This window comes from Sinohyriopsis cumingii, chromosome 17, assembly GCF_028554795.1.
Source record: "Sinohyriopsis cumingii isolate HCF-2022 chromosome 17, ASM2855479v2, whole genome shotgun sequence".
Classification (NCBI taxonomy): Eukaryota; Metazoa; Mollusca; class Bivalvia; order Unionida; family Unionidae; genus Sinohyriopsis; species Sinohyriopsis cumingii.
Genome location: NC_142977.1, coordinates 85,714,808 through 85,741,271, shown reverse-complemented (window position 1 = coordinate 85,741,271; position 26,464 = coordinate 85,714,808). Strand labels below are relative to the sequence as shown.

General features: G+C 38.5%; 1 protein-coding gene across 5 annotated transcripts in view; it reads right to left on the bottom strand.

Moving 5' to 3' along the window:
* The window catches only part of LOC149779362 (sodium-dependent glucose transporter 1A-like), a 35,338-nt gene extending 20,918 nt beyond the window's left edge, over positions 1-14,420 (bottom strand). The window contains exons 1-5 of one of the 5 annotated variants that reach the window (XM_089939980.1): positions 14,175-14,420; positions 13,372-13,634; positions 10,876-11,161; positions 9,873-9,930; positions 6,801-6,935 (exon numbers count right to left, since the gene is read on the bottom strand). In XM_089939980.1, coding sequence (XP_089796106.1) covers positions 9,914-9,930; positions 10,876-11,161; positions 13,372-13,626 — 558 coding nt within the window. In that variant the 5' untranslated portion in view covers positions 13,627-13,634; positions 14,175-14,420 and the 3' untranslated portion in view covers positions 6,801-6,935; positions 9,873-9,913. Of the gene's footprint in view, positions 1-5,553; positions 6,936-9,872; positions 9,931-10,875; positions 11,162-13,371; positions 13,635-14,174 lie in introns of those variants that run through there. The other 4 variants (XM_089939977.1, XM_089939976.1, XM_089939978.1 and 1 more) reach the window with 4 other exon arrangements.
* Positions 14,421-26,464: the final 12,044 nt, after the last annotated feature.

Below are 26,464 nucleotides of genomic sequence, written 5' to 3'. Positions count from 1 at the left end.
TCGAATATATTAGTTGCTGTACCAATATCACTTGGGTTTATTAATAGATCAGTCCAGTTAGCTCCAACTATTAGGGGGTTGGGTTTCTTTTATGTGTCGCTTACGATATAAAATTTTCAAAATGTTCCAGAAGTTATTTGGTGAGTAGTTTGATCTACACCCTATCCCAATCTCAACTGTCTTTGTATCAGCATAATATAATCTCAATCCACATAGGCTGAATTATTATGAGCCTGTAAACTAAGTAACAGAAAGAAGCAACACCGACAAGTTGTCTAAAAAAATATCAAATAATTATCAAAGTTGCTCAAATAACCATGGACAAAGGTGAAGGTGTGCTAAAGGAGATAGTAAATTCCTCAGAAACAACATGTTGTGTCGATTTTTCATCATATCAAATATTGTCCCATTTGGCAGCAAAAAAACGGAAGCCTTTTCCCTGTGATAAGGGCAGTGGAAGACAATTTCCTTTTTGAGACGAGAGGTTAGTGTCATGGAGACAAAAGTTTATCCTCTCTCTGCCTCTTGTCCAATTTTGTTTGTGAGCACTGTGGTTTCCAACAGTTATATCTTTGGTAGGACCGCTTCCAGTGGTCTTTGCCCTTCTTGTGATCTTTTTGTTGAGTTTCCTGAGAATCCTTCTGCTGCAGCAGAAACTGGGGGAGGGAACTGTGTATCCTTGATGGCTTGTTTGCATATTTCACCAACCTGACTATTAAAGAGGAGTGTAGATGATAAATGCTGAGAGTATAGCTATGCCTTATGGCGGTCTTTAATAAAGGTGTATGTAGATGCATATTATTCCACCAGTTTTAAGTTCACAGCTGCTGTTTCGGTATAATTGCAATGGCAGTAGCTGGTACAGGAAAGTAACATTTCCACTGGTCAGAATGTTACCACGTGATTAAAATGAATTGTGTTCATTTCTGTATGAACTGTAAGGAGAACTACTTTTCCACTTCTATAAATAGAGTCACGTGTACAGCATAAGATAAACACTGCCAGTGAAGGCAGACACGAAGTAAGTATTGAAGGAAAACAACATTCGGGCGTTATTTGCTGTGTGAATCGGCAACTGACAGTTTATACCACGATAAACTCAGAAAAAAACATTTTTAAACTCTTACATATTAAGGTTGGAAGAAGATAAACTGTATGCAGCCTGTTGGAAGATCGCTATAGATACTAGAGCCAAAATATGTCCCACGGCCATGATGTTGTGCAGTAACTACTGCGAGTTGTTGAACGACTTCCAATCTATACATACGAAGTATGACTTTTTCATCACCAAACCTGTGACATCCCTGTCAACTACTTGGGTGTCCATATGGAAAATATGAGCATGTGACTTGTAGAACTACTGATGAATGTTGGAAAGTCAGATGATGCTTGTCTTGTTCCTGATGATGTCAGTAGTCCAAATTTTAATAACTCTACCATAATGTGGAAGTAACTTGGCAATATATCAACTGATACTAGAACTTGAGTCCAGTCGGTTGTTGAAGAAGGAGCAGGCAGACAGAACAAGGATGATAGTAGGTGGAAAACTTTTTCAAATGAAGCCAGGAGGGCTGAGACTGGAAAAAGCTGGTACGGCTGATGTCTTTTGTGCTATCTGTTCAGTAGCTGGAGAAGAGTATAGAGTTGTATCACTATAATCGCAAAACAAAGTTAGATACACTGACTTTCATGCAGTCGCTAAGTAAATGATCATTTTGAGCAGCAGAGGGGGTGAACAGACCACTTTCTGGAAGGTCTATGTTTGAAAAATACTGTAAAGTTTCCTTAAATGACGTCACCCCCTCTGCTGCTGTAGTTAAACCAGTCTCACATCCAAAAAGTAAATCAAGGCCAATACGATATCGTGATCGGGGATCATGTAAATGTATTGTTATAAATCCGTGTGGTGTTGACGGTACTCGCGAAAAGAACTTTTTAAATTTAAATATATTCATGTCTCCGCTACACCATGTCTGGTGAATATTTCGTAGAGTATGTGTATCAACTCCGTTAAATACAACTAAACTATTACAGTTATCTCGGATAACTTTTGGTATTTATGTTTATCATTGAGTAATATAAATCTCGTATATGTTTTTCTGCCTGCCTCGAGAAAATATTCTTGCTGGATTTGATTCTTTGTCCCCCATTGTCACGGAATTGTATAAATTCTTTTATTTATTAAAAACACGTACTCGGGTTTCGATATTTGTGTACGACGATACCCCAGGGTGATTTATGTATATTGTGTTGTATTTCGAAATAGTGGGTTCGGTTCATCTTATGCCGCACGTGCGAAGTGCTCTCCATGGGAAGAACCGAATGCCTTCAGTGCATAGACTATATATGTATATATTTACCTCACCGTAGGTAAAGCTCTTTACTTTACGGATAGTCTTGTCAGTCAGAGGTCTACTATAAGGACTTGCACATCTTCAGCTATAGAGGTATGTAAGTTTATTAATTTCTTGTATATAAGTTACAACTATTGTACTACCTCGTTTATTTTTGTATGTTTGCTATGTAGCTTTGGTTTACACAGCATAATGTACATATTTATATTCTTGTTTGCGACATAGCAAGGGATGTATATTAGTATTATAAGGCTACGTTTTTAAGAAAGGTATAGTACAGTAGGATTCTTATCGAGACAGGTTAGGTTTATTTCTGAACCTGTTGTTTTGTAATTATTGTGCCAATAATGTAATCTGTATAACTTAACGTGTATAACGTTATTACGTTTTACTTTATATGCCAGTGTCATGTATAGTACACGGTATTGGATATATTTTCATCTGTCCGGAGTGTGTAGAGCTGTGTACGGCTGTCCAGAGTGTCTGGAGTGTCTAGAGTGACCCGTGCGTTCAAAATTATCATAGTGATCGAGGTGGACGTGGTGCAAGCTGTAAAGCCAACCACAGGAATTAACCGTAGCATCTGTGAAGCTGAACTGTAGCAGCCGTGGAGCTGAAATAAAGTGTGCTGATGATGGAATGTATCTCCTTATATATAATCTTTTAGCCGTGGGCTAAGTTTGGGGTTCGTAAAAACCATTGTATCTTTCAGGACTGTAAAGATAGCTTTTATAACTGTCCTTTCATGTTTGCATAATTTCACTGAGTGAATTCATTTTACTACATGAGTAAAATTCTACATTGTTTACTAGTTGAGTATACTATGTCCGTCTTTTCATTGTGAAATCACTGTGAACCTTTCACCCCTTGACTTTGTATTTTGTAAAATGATTTATTTGTATTTTCCATTACTAAGTTTGTGCGTTCTTATGTTAATTAATCCAATATTTGGATTATATATACACACCCATATTCATGATTAATTGCCCATTCAAGTCATTCATTATTAAACATTGTATTTATATCATAGTGAAAAGTTTTATGTTGTGAATCCGGAAATCCCACCCGCTTATTTTGTTACAAATGTGTCAGAAGTGGGATCATTTCGAATTTAATAGATTACTAGTGTCGTTTCATTATACTTGTATGCTATTTTGTGTGTTTCGGACGCTCTTGACAAGACAGTGAGGTTGAGTAGACACATAAAATTTCCTTATTTGTTGTCTACGTTTCATGCTTTTGTTGCTTTTCGAGAAGGAAAATACGGTTTGTTGAAATAGTAATTACGCATTTTGCCTAATACTGCACTTTAAGTTGGTCATAACAAACGTTTGAAATGTCATCAGTGGAAGAAATTGTAGAACTGGGAAGCAGTTCGGCTATGAGGGGAAGTCCCTTAGAAATTGTGTTCGTGATGAACAGGCTAGGGAAAGGCCTCAAAGGTTAAAGGAGAGGAGGACTGAAAGGAAAACCAATGAGTTGATAGAATTAGAAAAGCAGGCAGAGATGGAGAAGACAGAATTAGAACAAATGCCGAAAAGTAAAGGATATAATGGGAAAGGGAAGCAGAGAGGGAGAAGATAAAATTATAGAGGTGAAGATTTAATTGCTTAAAGCAGTAGAAAGGTGAAAAATAAATAAGGTTAGAAGCTTTGGAGATAGAAGATAGAAATAGACAGAGGGCGTATCAAACAAATGTTTTGCTATTACAAACTAACAAGGAGGGGGAACATGATGTTAAAATGAGAGGTCCAAAATTGCCCCATTTGAAGACGACAAAGATAACATAAATAGTTATCTAAACAGATTCACAGAACGTCATCTCGCGTAACAAAAAAGGTGGTAATCAGGTCAAGGACTGAAAACCCAGGGAACCTGGAAAACCTGGAAGGATAACTAGGGAAGGCATAAGAGCAATGAATTTTTCACTTGCAAGTAGTGGGGTCATTTCTGCCCCATACTGTCCTAAGCGGAATGGGGCAGTACAGAGAGTCGCGGTAGCCATTGAAAGCAGAAGGTAGGTAGATAGAAAACTATATGTTTCTCAGGAATCTAAGCGGGACGCGGTGTACGAACCAGTGAAACGTGCAGAGATCGGTTGCGATGCGATCCAATCGATCGGCAAGTGTATTTACCCCGAAGCACGGGTACAGACGGCAAATGGCACTGCCAAGGGGCAACAAGGGACTATTTTACGAGACACAGGGTGCACTACTGTAGTCGTGAAACGGAGCCTAGTCCGCGATGATCAATTGCTTGGGTTTAAATCGCCGTGTATGCTACTAAACCAAACAATCGACCACGTTCCTGTCGAAAGGATAGTTATCGAAAAACCATTCTTGAGCGGAACCGTGGATGCTTTGTGCATAGCCAACCCAATCTATGAACACACGATTGGCAATGTACAAGGATCTAGACTCTCAACCTTGTCCGACTTCCGATTCCCGATCATCCAAGCAGTGCAAACTAGGGCTCAGGTAAGGGAAAATAATAATCCTTTACGTATATTAGAAGTACCGGAAGCCATTACTGATATCTCCCGCGAAGAATTTCAGAATGAGCAAGAACGTGACGAGCCTCTACGTGCAACCGCAGAGGAAGTTTTATCTGAAATAATAATAATAATAATAATATTAATAATAACGAGGAATTTATATAGCGCCTAATCTTTGGAAGCTATAAGTGCTTTACAACATTAGACAACACCTATAAGATAACAAAACATATATAATGATTACACTGAACATCAATATTACCCATGTAAATTACTTTAGCATATATTTCAGGTTATTTTCTTTTTCATGATTTTTCTGTATTTAGTGCAATCGCTGGTCTTAACAAGACTGACCACACATTTACATATTTTGTCCCATTTCCTTGTCATTATTCCTAACTGACCACGATTTATCTATCATTTGGGCGATTTGTTGCATATTGGTTTTGTTTCCATGGGTAATTCTTGTATGTTTTACGGCATAGGACATTTAAAAATGGTCATTTTGTACATCATGAGATAACACAAAGTTATTTTAAAAGGTAGTATTATCAGGATCTCAAAACTTAAACACGGAAACACAAATCAGGTCCTATCTTTGCCTTCTCTTTTTTCATTAAAGACAGGACAACAGTATTAATGTCGATTACAGTAAATACCAAGAAATTACGGTATTCATTATGTCAAATTAGGACAAAGTGATCATCAAATATTTTTTCTTTATTAATACAATTTGCAATAACATTTTCAAGTGGAGATATCAATGACACTCTATAACTTATAAAATTATTAAGATAGACTGACCACATCAAAATGAAATAATTAAAATATACCACGTCTTACAATAAAAAATCGGAAAATCTAGACTGACAAGATTGAAATGAAATAATTAAGATAAATGATCAGAATAATGCAAATTTGACATTCAAATCATATATTTAAAATTTAATCATAGGACTCCAGCATAACAAATACCAAAAAGACCCACAAAACAAAACAGGACTATGCATGACTGGATTTCAAATTTTCCAGTTCCTCCTCTTTCCCTTGAAAATATATTTCCAGTTCCGTACTAGACTCACGCCGGATGCACGTTTTGGTACAAATAAATAAAATAACAAATATAAGCAGACATAACATGCTCTGTCCTAATAACAGATACGGAAACCATAGTGGGCTTTTATTCTCCATTAGATAGCCTAAATATAATGGATTTAGCATTGTGCCACTTGAGGCAGCTATCAAAAACAAAGAAGCTATTTTTCCAGAAACTGGCATTACGGTTTCTTCCGTCCATGTGACGATGGTAGGGAAGACGATTGACATGGCTAGACCAGTGAGAGAAGAAAACATCCAAACAATTGGACTGAATAAAAGAACACTCCCTACCGTAAAACCGGCTAGGGAGATGACCATGAAAGAGCAGTAAAGGAACAGCATTTTAGTTGGATGCATTAAACGGATGATAAAGATTCCTAAAAATCGTCCAAACCCAAAACTTGCCCAGTATACTGTTGTGGCAAGAGAACCTTCCAACTTTGTCCAGTTTAAGTGAAGAAGACTAAAAGTCATAAGGTAGCTGGCAAACGTGTCCTCCACAGCACAGTAAACGTGGAACAGCAACATGAGAAGGACCATCACTCCAATTTTTTGAAAATTGGAAATCTGAGTAGATATTCTTCGACTAGCTTCATTTGCCTCTTGCTGTTCTTTTGTCCGTGGTTCTGAATTTCTTTGTAGATATGAAACAAGGAAAGGAATTGCTGATAGTATTCCAATTATCGTGCTGATCAAATATGCATACTGTACTTTTGTCTCGCCCCAGTATTCGAGTTCAGTAGTAATGGTGCAAATGGTGGAATTCGAACAGCTAGGCAAAATACTCGTGTGGGATATATTAGCAAATGAAGCGTTTTCTGTTCCATTCAGAGACTCCTTGGCCATTTGAGATAGAGATCTCTTTGGGGCAAGAAATGGTTCCGTTATCAATGGCGAAATTATACCGCCGAAAGCATAAGAAAAGTGTACTGTCTGCATGTAAGGTCGACCGTCCACACCCCATATAGCAGCCATCACTGCATTTGCCCCTGCAAAATACACACACATTTACCAATCAGTTACCTTATTAAAAACATTTTATCACTTTCTACGGCAACTAATGGATACAAAAATGTCAAGTGTGAATATTCCTTTATAATCATACTCCAGAAAATACTGTTGAAAACATTTCATCATTGCAAATAGTTTAAGAGAACATTTTACAGATATCCGACAAGCACATGGCTATAAAAACTCAAACATACTATTGACGTTAGCCATAGACGTAGGACGTTACATCAGACTTAAATGTTCCGATGACTACTACAGACTTCAAAACTGATATAAACTGTCAATACAATTTTCGATTGACTGGCATGCTATTATTAGCCAACCGCCATAACTTCACTGGGAATGAGAGGAATGGTGAACAGGTTACGACGTCTATTTCACTCATTTTGACATGGCTAAGGAAGGAGGACGAGTGATGCATCGACTAATCTGTAACGTTTGTTGACATGGTATGCCAATTTGATTTGAAGCTTGAATGGTTGTGTCAAACATGGCCAGAACTGGTCAGACAGATTCTGTGAATTTGGAAATAGTACATATCAATGTAAGTACTGACAAGTAATGGAATCTAAAATAAACAAGGAGTGACAAGTGTCCTTTTGTCGTGCATGATAGTTAAATCACCTTTAAAATCGGCTCCGAAATATTTTGGTATATCAGTTGGAAAGTTAATAATACTTTATAAAATTGAGGGCATGAAAAAGCACACAAGGGAGCCAGATCTAATATGCATATTAACAGGTCCAAGTTGGGCCCGAAGAACATCCGATTAAATACAAAAGCTCAGTTACAAATGTTCTTTCTTTGTTCTATGGACATGAATCGGATCATCATCTTATGTTGGATGTACTACGGTAAAGGTCGCTTGATCTACACTATGTCACCTAAATCAGGAACCGCAAACAGGTAGAATACAACAGTTTTCCTGTATTCCTATCACATTCGACCCACAGACAATTTCATTTTTCAAGTGTTTTTTAAAAAAAATATTTGCCATACTTTGCATCCTTTTCGGGCTTACCCTGTTTTGCTGGACGGCCATTTTCCTCCTTTTTGCTCCAATTTGCTTTTTGGAATTGTTACTGGATGAGCAGCCAAAGTTTCATAGACTAAAGACTGATTGAGATTGTCAGCCATGTCTGATTGCGCTGAAATCTGTTTAAGGTTGGTTTGCATTTCAATGTTCTGGTCAGCGGCTATTTCAACCTTCTGATTTGTACCAGTCAAGTTACACAATATGTATATACCTTTTGCACCAGTCATTTAATATCTCGTTAAATAATTATTTAGATGTAAGACTGAAATGTTCTGTTTCCAAGTAATGCACCGGAAAGTTTTGTTGCCATGTAATAAGACAAAGTCTTTCTAAATGAGAATCTATTTTATGTCTTGCGGTTTTGGTATACTTTTCGACGGTACATGGATCTATAAACAAGAATAGCAGAGACTTACAGTCTCTTTACACTATGCCACATTCTGACTGTATTGTACACAGCAAAACGTAAGTAAATTTCGACCAACACTGATTGGAATAGACTTACACTAATATATCTGTCAGCATTTTACACTCATAGAAACAACAACTTTGAGACTGCAGAAGAACACATTTAATTTCAATTTCTTAGAAAACTGGGATCCAACGAACTTTTGACACATTTAGCAATTAGGTTCTAATGGTACAAATTGCAGGCCCCGGACTTATGACCACTGCTATTGTCAGGCCCGTAAAATATTCATATATTTTTTACAAATTGTTAATTTGTTAATTTATGATCAAATTATTTGTATTAAAATTAAATAGCTTATCAATAATAAAGTGTTGTTTAATACTACGATTGTTTTGAACACACACACATATAAACTAATACTTCAGGGTCAAATATTTATGTCACTTTAGACTAAAACAAAGAGAACACTACAAGATAATTTGTTAATTTTCTCCTTATTCTGGGCTTACCTTCGTACATATTTGATAATAAACGAATCATATAGATCATAGATGATTACATATTGAATTCAAAATGTCTTCAACAGATGGGAAATCGTGTAGGGAAAAAGAAGATGACATCTTTTTCATGATGTATTTTTACTTGAAATATATAAAGGTGTTTAATTTTTAATTATAAATAGTATCTTGACACTTTGCAGTAACCTTATACCCACACTAGTCATTAATACGCCACTTTACAATATCCTTATACCTATCATAGTCAATAATATGACACTCTGCAGTATCCTTATACCCACTATAATTATAGGTTACTGCATTTGTATGGGAAAATATGAACGAGTTTTGAGATGGAATACTGCACGAACTTGTAAAACTTAAGTATATTTTATTTTGCCATTCTTATCACCAGATAAAGAAGACAGTATATGCCTTGTCACTTGTATGTTATTTGTAAGGACCTAATCTTCCGTCTTTTATATAATGTAGCTAGCCTAAATCCGTAACATTGTATCAACGCAGAATGTGCCAAAACAGCTTGGTTTTTTTGCAGTCCACGAAACATATTTTAGTTCATTCAGAAACAAATTTAAACAACCACAACGTAAAGAGCCTCCTACGCGAGTGTATATGATTTGTTTACAAATCAAAAGTGCGTCTGCGTCATTGTTTGTTTACAATAGAAAGTAGTTCCTTTATTCGAGTGAATGCTTTATGTGTATTGTCGCGCGCGTTCAGTATCGGGGAATATTGAACGATTCTGACAATGTAAAGTTAACTGGGGAAAAAATGAGCATATAATAATCATTAATATAACACTTTGCAGTATCCTTATACCCACTCTAGTCATTAATATAACACTTTGAAGTATCCTTATACCCAGTATAGATATTAATATGACACCACAAATACTTAAACGTTTTATTCAATTATCAAAAATGTTATATAGAAACATATTACTATCTACCTGTTTCTAGGTGCTCTAGGGTTTTCCAATGGTCAACAAGATTAGGTCCCCGAATTAGCTCAAAGTAGAAAAGATAACTCTACAATGCTTGATATTGAAAAACTTTAAAAATCTATATGAAATTTAAAATGAAATTTAGAACGATGTAAATCATATTACTGTGAAAGTTATTGTATGGACCGTTAAAAAGACACATCTTTGCCACAATATACTGATAATGAACTTGGAAACCACAAAATTGCTGTTATAGTTCATACAGCAATTTTGGATACAATCTATATTACTTTATTTTTGTAGGTGGATGCTCGAATATATTTGACGGGATTTTTTAAAAAAAAAGTGATTAGAGTAATATAGAAAACACGATTTACACTTAAGACAATGAAGACTGTCAATAGTAAATTTAGCGTACTTCGTACATTATAGATTATGAAAGGAATAGACCGCTCCGGTGGCCCAGTGGTTAGAGCGTCCGCCTTGGATGCGGGAGGTCGCAGGTTTGAACCCCGGCCGAGTCATACCAAAGACTTATAAAAATGGAACCAACAGCTGCCTCGCTTGGCGCTCAGCATTAAGACGTGTTAGGACTGGTCGGCCTGGTGTCATGATAATTTGATTGGGTGGGACATGATGCTACATGTCTGCAGCATGATGCCCCAGTGCTAGACAACACTATAAACTGCCACACTGCAGCCATCGTAGCGATATGACTGAAAACTTGCTAAAGCTTGTGTTAAAAATCCAAATTACACACACACACACACACACACACACACACACACACACTCTCACATGAAAGGAATACAGTTCTCAATGAATCACAAAAAATGATGATTTGTGTTTGAAATAGAACTTCATTTGAAAAATATATGCATCCTGAGTGCAGCTGATGTGACAAAATTGCGCCAGTCAACGCAGCTTCGACAAATCTAATCATGTAATAATTTCACCATGGTCTGATGAGATACAGGAGAGCTGGAATAGGAAAGTGAAAGAACAATACCAGTATCCAATGCTCCAGCACAAGCTCCACCGATTGCTCGCATGGCCACCATCAGTGGAAAGAGAGAACACCATGGCGCAATGCCACCAGCCAAAGACATGCCCATAATGATTAGAAAAAGAAGCAAAAGCCTGTTGAATTTATCGTACAGCACCCCATATATTAGAGAACCAGCCAGATACCCTGTGGTCCATGCTGTTAGCAGCCAGGAGGATGTGGTAATGTCCTTGTTCACTATAAGACGAAGGTCAGGAAACGCTGGCCCTGTGTGTCCAATGAACAGGCCCTGTAACATATGTATTGATACCTGTAACATATGTATTGATACCTGTAACATATGTATTGATACCTGTAACATGTATAGATATAGATCATGGGCGCCCGCATAAAGATTTTTTATGGGGGGAGGAACAAACACGTAGTGGCAAACCACTACGTTTTACGGATGGACCAAAACATGTTTATATGTGAAATGGGGGGATGGATGGAGGAGGGTAAGTGTCTCCCCATAACCCTATTTGTGACACTCATAAATATATATATATATATATATATATATATATATATATATATATATATATATATATATATATATATATATATATATAACATTATTTTGATGGTGGCTACTGCGGAAGAAATATAAATAAAAGGAGTCCATCTTAAGAGATAAGTGTACATCGGGTGAGACCACATTATTCAAAATTTACATTCTGGTTACAGTCGCGTTTCTTGGTGGTGAATCTACCCACAGAAACCCATGACCATTACACACTGGTTACAGTCGTGTTTCTTGGTGGTGAATCTACCCACACAAGCCCATGACCATTAGCTACTGGTTACAGTCGTTTTTCTTGGTTGTGAATCTACCCACACAATCCCATGACCATTACATACTGGTTACAATCGTGTTTCTTGGTGGTGAATCTACCAACACAAACCCATGCCCATTAAATACTGATTACAGTCGTGTTTCTTGGCGGCGAATCTACCCAGGCAAACACATGACCATTAAATAATGGTTACAGTCGTGTTTCTTGGTGGTGAAACTACCTACACAAACCCATGACCATTATATACTGGTTACAGTCGTGCTTCTTTGTGGTGAATCTACCCACACAGACCCATGACCATTAAACACTAGTTACAGTCGTGTTTCTTGGTGGTGAATCTACCCACACAAACCCATGACCATTATATGCTGGTTACATTCGTCTTTCTTGGTCGTAAATCTACCCACACAAACCCATGACCATTATATACTGGCTACAGTCGTGTTTCTTGGTGGTGAATCTACCCACACAACCCATGACCATTAAATACTGATTACAGTCGTGTTTCTTGGTTGTGAATCTACCCACACGAACCCATGGCCATTACACACTGGTTACAGACGTGTTTCTTGGTGGTGAATTTACCCAGGCAAACCCATGACCATTACATACTGGTTACAGCTGTGTTTCTTGGTGGTGAATCTACCTACACAAAGCCATGGCCATTACACATTGGTTACAGTCGAGTTTCTTAGTGGTGAATCTACCCACACAAACCTATGACCATTACACACTGGTTACAGTCGAGTTTCTTGGTTGTGAATCTACCCATACAAACCCATGACCATTACACACTGATTACAGTCGAGTTTCTTTGTGTTGAATCTACCCACACAAACCCATGGCCATTACACACTGGTTACAGACGTGTTTCTTGGTGGTGAAAACTCTTTATTATGCTAGTCACATTTCGCTTTATACAGAAAGAAAAAACCTATTCAAGAACTGTATTTGTTTCTTAAATGAAGCTCAGCAAGTTAAAAAGAGAAAACTAGGGTTTTCAACACACGTATTACAGGACTCCTCCGCTTGGTCCAATAAAACTGTGTCCCTTGGGTCAAATTTCTGGGTACAAGAATATACCACATGGCCAAAGTCAAGTTCATATTCGAATGTCTCTTCACACCCAGTGTCTATGTATAGTTATAGCATGACGCACCAGTCCCAATAATATTCTAAGGTTTGAAGTTGTTTGCACGGTGTAGAAGGATTGCACACATTTACAGATACAGGCACACAAGTCCACATGGGCTACACATGCTGGCACATACGTCCACATGGGATACACACGCGGGCCCACACATCCGTATGGACTACAAATGCGGGCACACACAGGTTCCTCCATTAAAACAAAATAAAGCCAAAGTCATTTCTATGAATTCCTGAAACAAGAATATATATATATATATATATATATATATATATATATATATATATATATATATATATATATATATATATATATATATATATATATTCAGAGGGAGTAAATAAATAAACAGTATATTATTAATATATAATCATTTGCTAATTTCTCAACCACACACACACACACAGACGGATACACACACACACACACGGATACACACACACATACAGACACACACACACATACACGTGTGAATGAGATATAAATAAATAAAAGAACACAATGGCAGCATACCATCACAATACACGAAATACATATCCACACTGTCAACAAGAACTTGGATCTATAAACAGTATTCAATTTAATTTTCTGGATGACTCCGGTTTGATCGTTCGTGACGAATGAGGCATCCTTAACTAGATTAGCTTCGGTTGTTTCAACTTCTCTATCAACATGCTTGAGGAATGATGTCTCCTCTTGGTCCTTACGCAACTCAAAATTGACTGTCACGTGATTTTCCTGTCTTTCATCATTAAGATTGCTCGTCATTTCCGATTCTAAAAATATGTGTTTAGATCATATTACGTGGGAATGAGTTAAGAAGAAAAAGTCGACTAAAAATAATACCGATGATGAACGTTTTTTTTTGTTGTTGTTGGGGTGTGTGTCATAATTCTTTATTATTATTATTATTATTATTATTAGTATTATACTTCTATTATCAGAGACATGTATAATTCATGTTTATTATTATTATTATTTTATATTATTATTACCATCATGTTTATTATTATTATTATTATTACTAGTAGTAGTAGTAGTAGTATACTTCTATTATCAGAGACATGTGTAATTCATGTTTATTATTATTATTATTATTATTATTATTATCCAATACTTTTAATCATTTTCTCTCGTGGTAAACGCTGATTAACCATTTTCTCTCGTTGAATATAAAATAGCTACGCGTTGTCTGAAAGCATCTGATACTGCTTATAAATTGTGTAACAGATATTGTAATGCTATCTGTGATCTGAAATTTGACATTAGAGACTGGGAGTAGTTCGTTTCATAGAAAGTACACGTAGATTGATTACTTGATTATTAGACTTGTCCCTGGACTAGTGGAATAGCATAAACAGACGTTTTCCAATACCGGTCCTGTTTTTAACCAGATTAAGATGCAAGAGGCATATTCCAATACAATCTGAAGTTTACCTTACTGTGTTATATATACATGAACAAAGGTTGCTGTCCACGTCAGGGTGTTAGCTGGGCGAGCGAGTCATGAAGCAGATATGATAACGGGAGTTAACATAGTCTGGTTTCCTGCTTTGTATGCTCCCTGCGTTGCCCTACTAATAGCGGAGGGCAACGCAGGGAGCATACTAAGCAGGGAACCAGACTAAAGTTAACATTACATCAGACGAAGCCTAGTTTAAATCTCTTGAGTGGAAAACCATCGAACCAAGAGAAGTGAGTACGGAATATAGGGGCGCCGAGTACATACAGGAAACAGAGAGAAAATCAGACCCATTCACTCTAGCTGGTCATTTTTTGAGAATTCCAGGATAAATTAGTATTTGTACTGCTAAGTGTCTTACAATGTTTAAATAAAGTAGTTGCATACAGATAATAATAATAATAATAATACCAATAATAATAATAATAATAATAATAATAATAACAATACACTGCTGTCGGGCATTTCTGCGTACCTAAGGTTTTCGTTTCCAATACTGAAGCAAAACGCATACCAAATTCGAGCGATTGACAAAAATAAAATACAGCAATGCTTACCATTTGAAAGATTCAATTGTCACCATAATATTCTGTTTAAAATAATATTAATTTTGGACACTGGATAACACCCCCCTGTTTTTCTGACTCGCGATATGTCGGCCTATTCTGCCCAAGCTTTGAAAAGATGTAATGTTTATCCATCTGGCTATAGAAATGAAATATATTACTTTGGACTGTTTGTGTCGGCAGTTCAGTCGTGTAATTAGGTCAGGTTTATAGCTAGTTTCACAAAATTCAACGTAAAAATGCCAATAAATGGCAAGAGATATTAAGCAAACTAAACCGATCTTGTAAAAAGTTAGTAAAGTTCAACATTTTATGAAAATCAAGCTATTACGTGGAAGAGAAACAACAATGAATAGGATGTTAAGTGTTTACAACGTCTTCTTGATGGGGAACAATTATTACAGAATTTAGATACAGATTATAAGCCGGGGAATTTGTTGAGAATTTATGTCTAGCGGCAACTAGACACGTTGGATAGCAGACGATTTTGTACGTGTGGAACAAGTTCTTGCAAAATTGGAAACGTGGATTCAAATACAATTTTGTTTTAAGGTACACATTTCAATCTTTTATATAATGTATTTATTTGTATGCTTATAAAATATGCATAGTAAATCGAATTTTCTTGGTTACAAGTTCAAGAAGGTCATGGAGTGGGGTCTTCACGTTGCCATTTAGAAATCACATTTTTATGTGCATTTCGAGTCTAAATGTGGGATATATTTGTACATTTTATGAATATAACTTTTCTTAATTAATGTACGATTCTTCTTTCTGGATACAAAATAGATTTTTGACCCAAAATAGCACGTGATCAAATGTTTACAGAAATGACGTATCGTTGCGCAGAATTACCCGACGCGCAGAATAGGTCGACATGGCGGTAATAATAATAATAATAATAATAATGATGACAATAATAATAATAATATTCTTCTTCTTCTTCTTCTTCTTCTTCTTCTTATTATTATTATTATTATTATTTATTATTATTATTATTAATGTTAGTAGTAGTAATATTAGCAGTAGTTTGTGTTTGTTTGCTTGATTTGGATTTTTAATGTAGCTTTAACAATTTTTCAGTCATATCGCTACGATGTCTGTAGTGTGGCACTTTTTAGTTATCTAGCACTGGAGCATCATGTCACAGAACCCACGACCTCCATCTTCCGAGGCGGACGTTCTAACCACTAAGCCATCGGAGCCGTAGTAGTAGTAGTAGTAGTAGTAATTATTATTAATTATTAAGTAAAAACCTTAGCAGTACAAGTGAAAATAATACCAGTAGTAACAGTAGTAGTCCGATAAATCAACCTCCCAAATCTTTATTGATACTGTTGTTCGTCCGTCGAGTCGACGAGGATCAGTCTACTCATCGGAGGTTTAAAGGGGCAGGTTCTGTTCTGTGCGTGCGCATGTGGCTGATGAGGCCAATCCTTGCACGGAATGTTCGTTTGCAAAAGGAACAAAGGGATGAGTGGGACATCTCCAGGTGGGTTGATGGCACGCGATTTTCTGGCTTGCCTCTTCAGCTCTGCAGCTGCTGTCCTGCAACATTCGCACAACTTGGAGCTTTTGTTCACGGAGGAACGCCAAGTTACTCGATCGCTTGCTGTTTGCTCCCAGGAATCAGGGTTTATGTTGAACTCTTTCAATGCAGCTTTCAGGATGTCTTTGAAGCGTTTCTTCTGACCTCCGTGGGATCGCTGTCCTTTCTGTAGCTCGCCAAAGAAGAGCCCCTTTGATGCCACTTGATGATTATGATTTTCCTTCGACATGTGGTGTGAAAGTGGTTCAGCTTCCTTGAGTGGCGTTGATGCACCGTCCACGTTTCGCATGCATAAACTAGTGTGGGGAGCACAACTGCCCTGTAGACCTTTACATGGTTTGGATGCTGATGCCTCCTCTATTCCAGACGTTGGCATATAGTCTGTCGAAAGTTGAACTGGCTCAGGCAATGTGGACGTTCACTTCGTCGTCAATAGTGACGCTCTGTGACATTGTGCTGCCAAGGTAGGTGAAGCGGTACACTACGTTAAGTTTTAGGCCGTTGACGGTGATGTTGGGATCAACAAAGGGGTTTCCAGGGACCGGCTGATGCAGGACTTCAGTCTTCTTGATACTGAAGGTGAGACCGAAGCTTTTGCAGGAGCTGGAGAACTTGTCAAAGCTGCTTTGTACGTCGGCTTCTTAACCAACGTTGAGGGCGTAGTCATCGGCAAATAAGAATTCCCTGATGGTGTCTGTCATAACCTTGGATTTTGCTTGAAGCCTCCTGAGGTTGAACGTTTTTCCATCTGTACTGTATCTAATGCCTATTCCAACATCTCCGTCTCTGAAAGCATTAGTCAACATGGAGGAGAACACTAGACTGAACAATGTCCGTGCCAGAACACAACCCTGATTGACACCATTGGTTACTGGGAATGGTTCAGATGTCTCTCTGTTGTCCTGGACTCGTTCCTGCATGCCTTCGTGGAAATGCTGTACCATACATATAAATATTCTCGGGCATCCGTATTTGGTCACTGCTTTCAACAAGCCTTCTCTGCTGACAGTGTATCAACGACCTTTGTCAAATCGACGTAGATGGAGAAGAGGTCGGCGTTTTGCTCTTGACATTTGTCGTGTAACTGCCTCGCAGCAAACACCATGTCGATGGTCCCACCTTCTTTTCGGAATCCACACTGGCTTTCTGGCAGGAGTCCTTGGTCAAAGTGCGTAGTGAGGCGGTTCAGTAGGATTCTGGTGAGTATTTTTCCTGCGATTGAGAGCGAGGATATACACTGGTGGTTGTCGCAGTCCTGGCGGTTCCATTTGAACTTATACAGGTGGATTATGGAAGCGTCTTTGAATTGGAGGGGATCGTCTCTTGCTGCCACATCAGTAAAAACAGTTGGTGGAGCCTTTCTATCAGGGCTGTGCCCCCCTTCCTTGTAGACTTCAGCTGGGATGGAGTCTAAACCAGGGCCTTTACCACTGGAGAGCAGACTTATCGCTTTCTGTTTCTCGAGCACTGTGGGGTGGGGGTGGGCAGGTCATCCAGTGTTTCGTTGATGGGTAATTGGGAGAGACGACTAATGGCTTCATCGTTGATGGGCGAAGGGTGATTCAGGACGCTGTATAAGTGTTCAGCCCAGCGTTGAAGAATCTAATCTTGTCTTTGTCAGTAATGAGAGTATCCCTGTCTGCACTGAGAAGGGGGAAGATCCGGAAGATGTAGGTCCATACACTTCTTTCAGGGCGTTGTAGAAGTTCTCCTTGTCATGCCTGTCTGCGTAGCGCTGAAACTGATCAGCTTTGGTGCTCAGCCATGTGTCTCGCATCTAACGTTGTTTCTGCTGTACAGTTCTGCGTATATTGTACACATCTTTCCAGGAGTTGGATTTAGGGGTGTTGAGGTAGGTTTGGCGGAGACGGTGTTTTTCATCCAGAAACTGCTTGATCTCGTCGCAGTTCTCATCAAAAACCAGTCTTGATACTTTTTAGCGAGGCTCCCAGGATTTCCGAAGCTGTGCTGTAGACCAGATCTCTGATTGCTGCCCAGTCGGTTTCCACATTCTCATTGTCCAGAGGGGTGGATTTCAGACGTTCTTCCATTTCATCCACGAGAGATTGTTTGGTACTGGTACGTGTCAGCTTGGTGATGTTTAGTCGTTTAGGAGCCTTCTTTCCCTGTTGGTGTTGTTTAGGCTTAATGCGGATGTTGAGCTTGGTGATGATGCGGCGGTGCTCTGTCCAGCTGTCAGAGGAGAACAAAGACTTGGTCACACGCACATTCTGCCTGTCCATCTTCCTGACAATGACGTAGTCGATGAGATGCCATTGCTAAGAGTGAAGGTGCATCCATGACGTCGGTATTGGGTGGGAGGCGGAAGACTGTATTGGTGAACAGCAGTCCATGCTCGGCCAAGTCTTCATAAAAAGGAGACCGTTGCTGTTACAGTGACCCACTCCGTACTTTCCTTGCACTCCATCCCAGACAACGTGATCACAGCGTACTTTTGCATTAAAGTCTCCAAGAATGACGAGCATATCAGCCATTGAAACGTCAGCAATGACGAAGTGAAGATCCTCATAGAACTTGACCTTCATTTCATCCGGGTTGGTCAAGGATGGAACGTAGCAACTGATAATAGTAAGGTGCTTTCTTCCAGACAGGAGGGGGAGTTTCATGGTCAAGAGTTTGTCGTTTACTCCCTTGGGAGGTCCAGCCAATCTGCCAATCAGTGCTGTCTTCACTGCCAAGCTGACACCAGCCTCGCGTCACTCTTCACTTCCTCGGCCACTCTAAAAGAAAGTGTATCCGGAGCCCCTTTTACAGCGTTTGCCTTCTCCTGCAAGCCGGGTCTCGCTAAAAGCAGCAATGTCCACGTTGTATCTGGCAAGTTCCGTTCTTGTTACGATGGTTCTCCTCTGGGGTCGTTCCACGTCATCTTTGTCCAGTAATTTGGGCACATTCCATGCGTTGAGTATGATAGGAACAATCCTCATTTTCTTCTTTGTATTTCGACCGATGAAGTAGGTTCCCTGCCAGCCGCGGTAAGCTGGATATGGAGGTTTAGAGTAGGCAATATTTAAGGCATCTCTTCTAGCCCCTTCCTTATGCCAAGGAAGTGAGCAGTGAATTTCTGAAGAGGGCTGCGCAGTTGCTTGGAGGGCTGCCGGACAGCACTGTTGCTCCTTGTCAGTGTTGATCGACCCTAATGGCCTGAGTCGCCTGCCTGCGAGTTTGCGGCTATGGCTGCTGCTACTAACCATTTTCCGGAATAGTATTTCCCGTTTCCGAGCATCAAACTCTAAAATTTGAGAAACAAAACATTTTACTTTTACTAGGTGGTTTTAATATGTTTGGAGTAGATGATGATATACAAAAGATTTATCCAAGATGCCTCAGCGATCGAGCCACATCAGATCTCGGGAAATCCAAACAAGCAACAATAAACTTGCTGTTGTATAAAAAACCCATTACGTGTGGATCGAATGCCTTTAACGGGTTGGTTGGTGGGCAGTATAACAAGCACAACGAAAAGAAACATTTCTGCGTCAGATGCTTGCATGGCTGTAAGTCTCAGCTTGTACTTGATCGTCATCGAAATACTGTTCGATTTGTACAACGAATATATGTGCCAGTAAGGAGGAAAATATATTGCAGTTTACGAACTATAGACACAAGATGAAAGTTCCTTTTATAAACTACTACGATTTTGAATCTCTGTTCTACTTCAGGTGCAAGAAGAAGAAAATAACCCTAATAAATCCTCGACAAGATAAGTACAAGAACATGTTCCTTGTGGAGTAGCGTACAAAGTCGTATGTGCTGTTGATAAAAGTTTATCAAAACCTGTTAAACTTTACCGTGGTTCCAATCATACTCTGTGGTTATCGAGAAATCTCATTAGCATGGTTGATTCCATCTTGATGCTGCTCGGTAGAACAATGAAAATAAGACCTTTAACCGTAAAACAGGAAGTTGAAATTCCTTCAGCAAAAAAACCCCAAAAAACCAAAACAAAACAAACATGCTACATCGGCGTGCAAGCGTTTTTGTCTGAAATTCGATCTTATCACGTAAGAGATCATTGTCATATTACAGGTAAATATCGCGGTCCAGCTGATGACATGAAATCTTTAATATACCGCCCCAGATTTCATTCCTGTTGTCTTACATATTTTCCGTGATTATGACTCTCATGTTTTCGTAGAAGCATTCGGTGACAAAGATATAATTAACCGCCTTAAAATCATTAACAACAATAAATTAAAATGTATCCAAAATAATATAGAAAAGTATATGTCAGTGACACTTGGCAAGTTGAAATTCATCGATAGTTTACAGTTTATGGCGGCATCGTTAGACGAACTCGTGAAAGGATGTGGAAAGTTTGATAATTTGACTGATCATTTCAGTGACAAATCAAATTTAACTTCAGGGAAAGGTATCTTTCCATAAGTGTATTTTGACGACTGGGATAGATTTAATGAAAGAAGTTTACCTGACCAGTACAAGTTTTATTCTCGATTAGATGTTGAAAGAGGCAGTGATGACGACTGTGCTTACGCAAATTTGGAATGATTTCAACTGTAAAACCTTTGGCGATTATCATAACCTGCATCTGATAACAGAGGTTCTGTTGCTCGCAGATATATTTGAGAATTTTAGAGATGTCAGCGCTGATAACTACGGACTTGACCTAGCACGGTATTACTCAGCACCGAGATTATTTGGCAATGGAAAATAAAACTGGAGTTGCTGACAGATCCTGACATGTTTTTTCCCTTCTTCATAGAACGTGGAATCAGAGGAGGAATAAGTGATATAACAAAAATATGTTAAAGTTTATGGTTTATTTGGACGATTATAACCTATGCGAATATGCTATATCTGAGCCAATGCCGTACGGCGGATTTCATTGGATAAATCCTGATAAATTCTTCAATGAAACCGATAAAACTGTAACCGAAAATATTGGTTATTCTGTTGATATTGATCTTGACTATTCCATTGATCTTTACGACGCATATAACGATTATCCATTTTGTCTTGAGTCAATGCTGGTCGATTAAAGTTTGTTATCGGAGCAACAATGTAATAACTAGTAGTAAATCAGTCGTTCAAAAACTACTACCAAATCTTGACAAACGGAGATATATTTTATATTATAAAAATCTCAAACAGACGCTTGATCATAGCCTAATATTAAAATAAATTCATCGTGTGTTAAAGTTTACATCGCGTTGGATGAATGATTATATCGACTAATACTAAACGAAGAGCAGAATTTGAAGAAAAAAATATTTAAGCTCATGAATAACATCGCCTTCGGAATGACTATGGAAAATATCAGAAAGAGAGTCAATATTGAAATCGTCAGTAATGCTGAACGTCGTAAGAAACTTGTAGCATTTGATAATTTTGTCAGTACGAACATTTTTAATGAAAATCTTGCCACTATACATGAAAGAAAGAGAAACTTAAAGTTGAAGAAACCGGTTTATGTTGGTATGGCAGTACTTGAAATATCAAAGACTTTAATGTACGACTTTCATTATGAATTTGTTACGGTTAAGAAGCCTGATACGGAATTGGTATTTACATATACTGATTCGTTGACGTACAAGATAGAATCTGATGATATTTACAAAGAAATTTATGGAACATCGGGATCTGTTTGATCTTTCTGATTATCCAAGAAATAGCGGTTTTCACAGCGATGACAATAAAAAATGTAATTGCAAAGTTTAAAGATGAAGTGTCTATGAAAAGTATGACGGACTTTATTGTATTTCCTATTAAATTGTATTGCTTAAAATTATCAGATAATAAGGTTAAGAAACGAGCTAAGGGAATAAAAAGAAGTGTGGTCAGTAAGGTAATATGATTTAATAATTATAAGTCGGCGTTAGACAGTTTTGGTGGTCATGTTGAAATGATGGCAATAAAATCAAATTGTCATAAAATTGAGCCGGACGTGATAATTAAATCTGGTCTTTGCAATTTCGATGATAAAATATACTGTTCTGATGGCATTAATACATCTGCATTTGGATATAAAATGCCTGATAGTGTTGATTTTAGCAAGGCGGATTATTTAGATTGGGTATTATAGTAAATCGTCAGCGATTTCATTTAGAAAATAAGGATAGTAAAAATTTGGGTGAAATTAAAATATAATATAAGATATTACGGAAGAAAGATGAAGAGAATTATCTTCCAGGGTAAGCATATGACGATAGTAGTATAATGAGATAATTTGGCTTTAATGGAAATCTCAGTCAAAAAGGTCGTGGGAAAGCTTGACGTCAAGGGTAATTTAACATGTGGAAATTTGACATAGGTGGGACTATAGATCGACAAAAAAGATAGAACAGTATAGCGAAAAGGATATGGGACTGTTGAGGGACAAATGGGGTTGACGTCATGGTACTGGCCACTGGCAACAATGTAGCAAGGTGCTGACCTCAATCGGACCAAAGAGCGGGAAAGAACGCAAGAACGTTTTGGCGGGACAGAGACAAATATAACACATACATTTATAACATACAAACACAAACAATTATACATGCGACTAAAAATAAATTAGGCAAGAAAACAAATGTTTTCGAGGCAGATGAGTGGCCCTAAAAAGGGCCTTTGGTTTTTTTTATTAACATTATTCCGTTAACATAGAGGGCAACACATAGGTCTTCTTCTCTTCCTCAAACTTCTTCTGACTTCTGGACCGTAGCCTTGTCTCTCCACATAGATTCTTCTTTTCCAAACACTCGTATCTGTGATCCGGATAAATATCCATGATGATCTCACACACATGGGTAAGTCCGTACGGAACAGCATCGACGATACGATGGTAGATGATTCTACGTTTGTCCATATATTGTGATGAGAACAGGTGAAGGGAATGAACTGAATGGGGTTATTTATAGTGAAAGAGCGGATCGAAACGAATTGAGTTTTTTCACCAATCCTAACACGCGTTACAAAATTCAGTCACAGCACGGAGTCCGTCTTCCAATTCGAAGAGAGCTACCTCTGACGTCACATTCCCTATATAAGTGCGATAGCGTCTTTGCGACGTGAATCCATGCGACAGAGTTTTCAAACATGACGGAAAGTAAGAAGACGCTGAATTGGGGTGCACCGGCCGTGGAGACGGGAAGCGATGGTATAGCAGAGGCTACCAATGTCGAAACAGTCCTACTTCCAGAAGATGTCGATTTTAATTGGGATTTAGTGGATTTTCTTTCTCCTTCGCAAGAATTTGTGCCGGTACCAGTACCTTCGTCACCGTTTCCTTCTTTACCGCACGTCGAGAATGTTAAACAGAGATAGAAAGAGGAATCTGAGAAATTTTTACAACAGCAGAAAGTAGCAGAACAAGCTTTTCTCATTCAACAGCAACAGCGAGAAGAAAAAGCTATAAGCAAACGACAGGAAGAAAAAGAAGCAGTAGCAGAGAAACAAGGTCTAGAGAGAAGGAAGACAGTGAAAGTCAAATGGTGACGATACTTTTAGACATTTTGGCAGAGTTAAGGAGTCTGAAAAAATATATCAGACTTCTTTAATACGACCCAAGAGAAAAAGACCTTCCCAAGCCAAACAACCCAGCATTGTTACAATGCCTGCAATACCACCCCTAGTGATTTATACCAAATCATCATCGACAGGAGCAAGCCTAGAAGTAGGCTTTGGCCGTGGCAAAGACTTAAGGCAGTTAAAGCTGATTACATCCCGTTCATGAGTTAGATTTTTAAACAATAAAATATCCAACGGTCCTTTTCAGGGCCACCCACTTCTCTCGAAAAGAGATATCATTCATTAGTTAGATTTTTAAACAATAAAATACCCAACGGTCCTTTTCAGGGCCACCCACTTCTCTCGAAAAGAGATATCATTCATTTTGCCAAAATCAATTAAAATTCAAAATCCCTTTTTTTACCCATGATGTACGTGTGTGAATGTTTGAGCCCATGATTTCCGTGTGTGAATGTTTGAGTGAGTGCTTGATTGTAGATCCATATTCTAAAAAATCAAAACCAAGAGACACTTACGTTTTCTGTCTGGTCTATTCTGCTACAAATTTTACAATCCAATTTGCACAACACAACACAACACAAATCTTTAGAAAGTTCATTGACTTCTTCTGTCTTTGTTCACTCTTTCTGTTTTTTAAATTTCTTCACTTTCACAAGTTTTTTCCTCGTCTTTTTCCTCACTTTCTCTTCGTTTTCTTTTCTTCTCTTTTTCCTCTTCTTGGACGTGCCTGGATTCTTCCTTATGGAAGGGTACCTCGTCTTCCTCCTCGGAACCCCTTTCTTACTCTTGCCCCGTTGTTTGTTAGGGCAGTCTGAAGAACAATGTATTTTCTCTTGACAATCGTTACAGGTATCTTGATATTTGTCTCTTTTAATGCCTTAATCTTTCTTTTTGGGTTGTCTGGACATTCCGTAGCCCAATGCCCTTTCGTCTTACGTATATATGAAGTATCTTAACTCTTATCTCGAAAAAAGGGGGAGTAGTCCGTCGGCTTGTCTATCTGTGTGGGCTCTTCCATCGTTCTGTTCGGCTTGAGAGTGAAATGTATACTGGAAGGAAAGGCACTAACTCTTTATAATACACTAGTTTGACATTGCTATAAAGTGACCCATGGCGTTTACAATGTAGTCATTTGACATTTTGCACTCAAGATGAAACGATCGCATCATTTCGTGGAGAAAGGAGAAGAAACTAGGAGGCAGAAACGTCATTTATTGCCTCGCATAGTAGCTGCAGTCTTGGCTCAAATTCATGCCATCGATTTGGAAGATGACATCAGTGAACCAGAATCCAGACCCAGAGAGTCTACACGCAACTAAAGTTTATCACCATTAGTAACCCCTGAAAAGTACAATCAAATTCGAGAGACGGAAAAGCTCTCCTCTAGAAAATTAGGAACTAAGTCTTACACGCACACGGTGAAGTTTAAAGATTTTCAGTCCGAAATACCAGTAGAGAAAGCAGAGGGGTTCTTCACCGAGGTGTGGGATTCTTTGTTAACCACACTGAAACAACACTGTCAAGCCAAAGACGACGCTCGCTTGAGACTTTTCATTCATCACGACAGTTTGAAGTCCCCTGTTTGGATCCAGTTTAGCATCTCAGCAGCATTTACACCTTCCAAAGTCATCGAGAAGATTCAACACGTGCAACAATCCACAGTGGAAACGTGTCTTTTCCCCAAGGGACAAGACGCAAAAATTTGTTATTGGTGGATGACCTTCGCATCACCAAAAAGAGCCTCGTCCAAATTAACAACCCTCAAGACCAGATGTGTTTATCCCGTGCTATAGTCGTCGGACTAACATATGCCGACAAGAACGACACGGTAGAATGGAAAAGAGCCTGGAAAATTGTTCAACAATCAGACCGAGCCAGACAAGAAAGAGTAGAACTTCTGTTACAACAAGCTGGCCTGTCCAAAGACACTCCCTGTGGTATTCCTGAAATGCAAAAATTGCAAGATGTTCTAGCTCCACGCTACAATTTGAAAATACTCCGTCAAGAAGTGCGCGGACCTCTATTGTTTCGAGGCAAAGATTTCAAAGACGGAAAATACATTCACGTCTATGATCACGATGTACATTTCGATGCCACCGCCAGTATCACCAGTATCACTGGATTCCGGTTATTACTGTGAGAAAAGTGACTATGGCTATATCAATCGAGAGAAACACAAACATTGTGGATCGAAATTTGAGGGATGTTTGGTCTCTCAACCCTGTATGGACGAAGGACAAGAACGAATGCATTACCATGCTTGTCAGCGCACTACCTGTTACCAACAACATTTGAAGACATAAGGTTAACAGCATAAAAGTGCAATTCAACTGCTGAGATTGTGCCCTACTTGTAGACAAGGCATACGTACCAATAATGCCAATGCACACGTATGTTCAGGAAAGAAACGATGTCACATTTTTCACCAGATCGTTGACTTGGAATTCATGCAAGAGACCGGCATTCACATTCCTAATATCTGCGTGGCTCATCGAGTGTGCGAGACGTGCATCCAAGAGCCGATCTTTAGTAATTACCCTCACT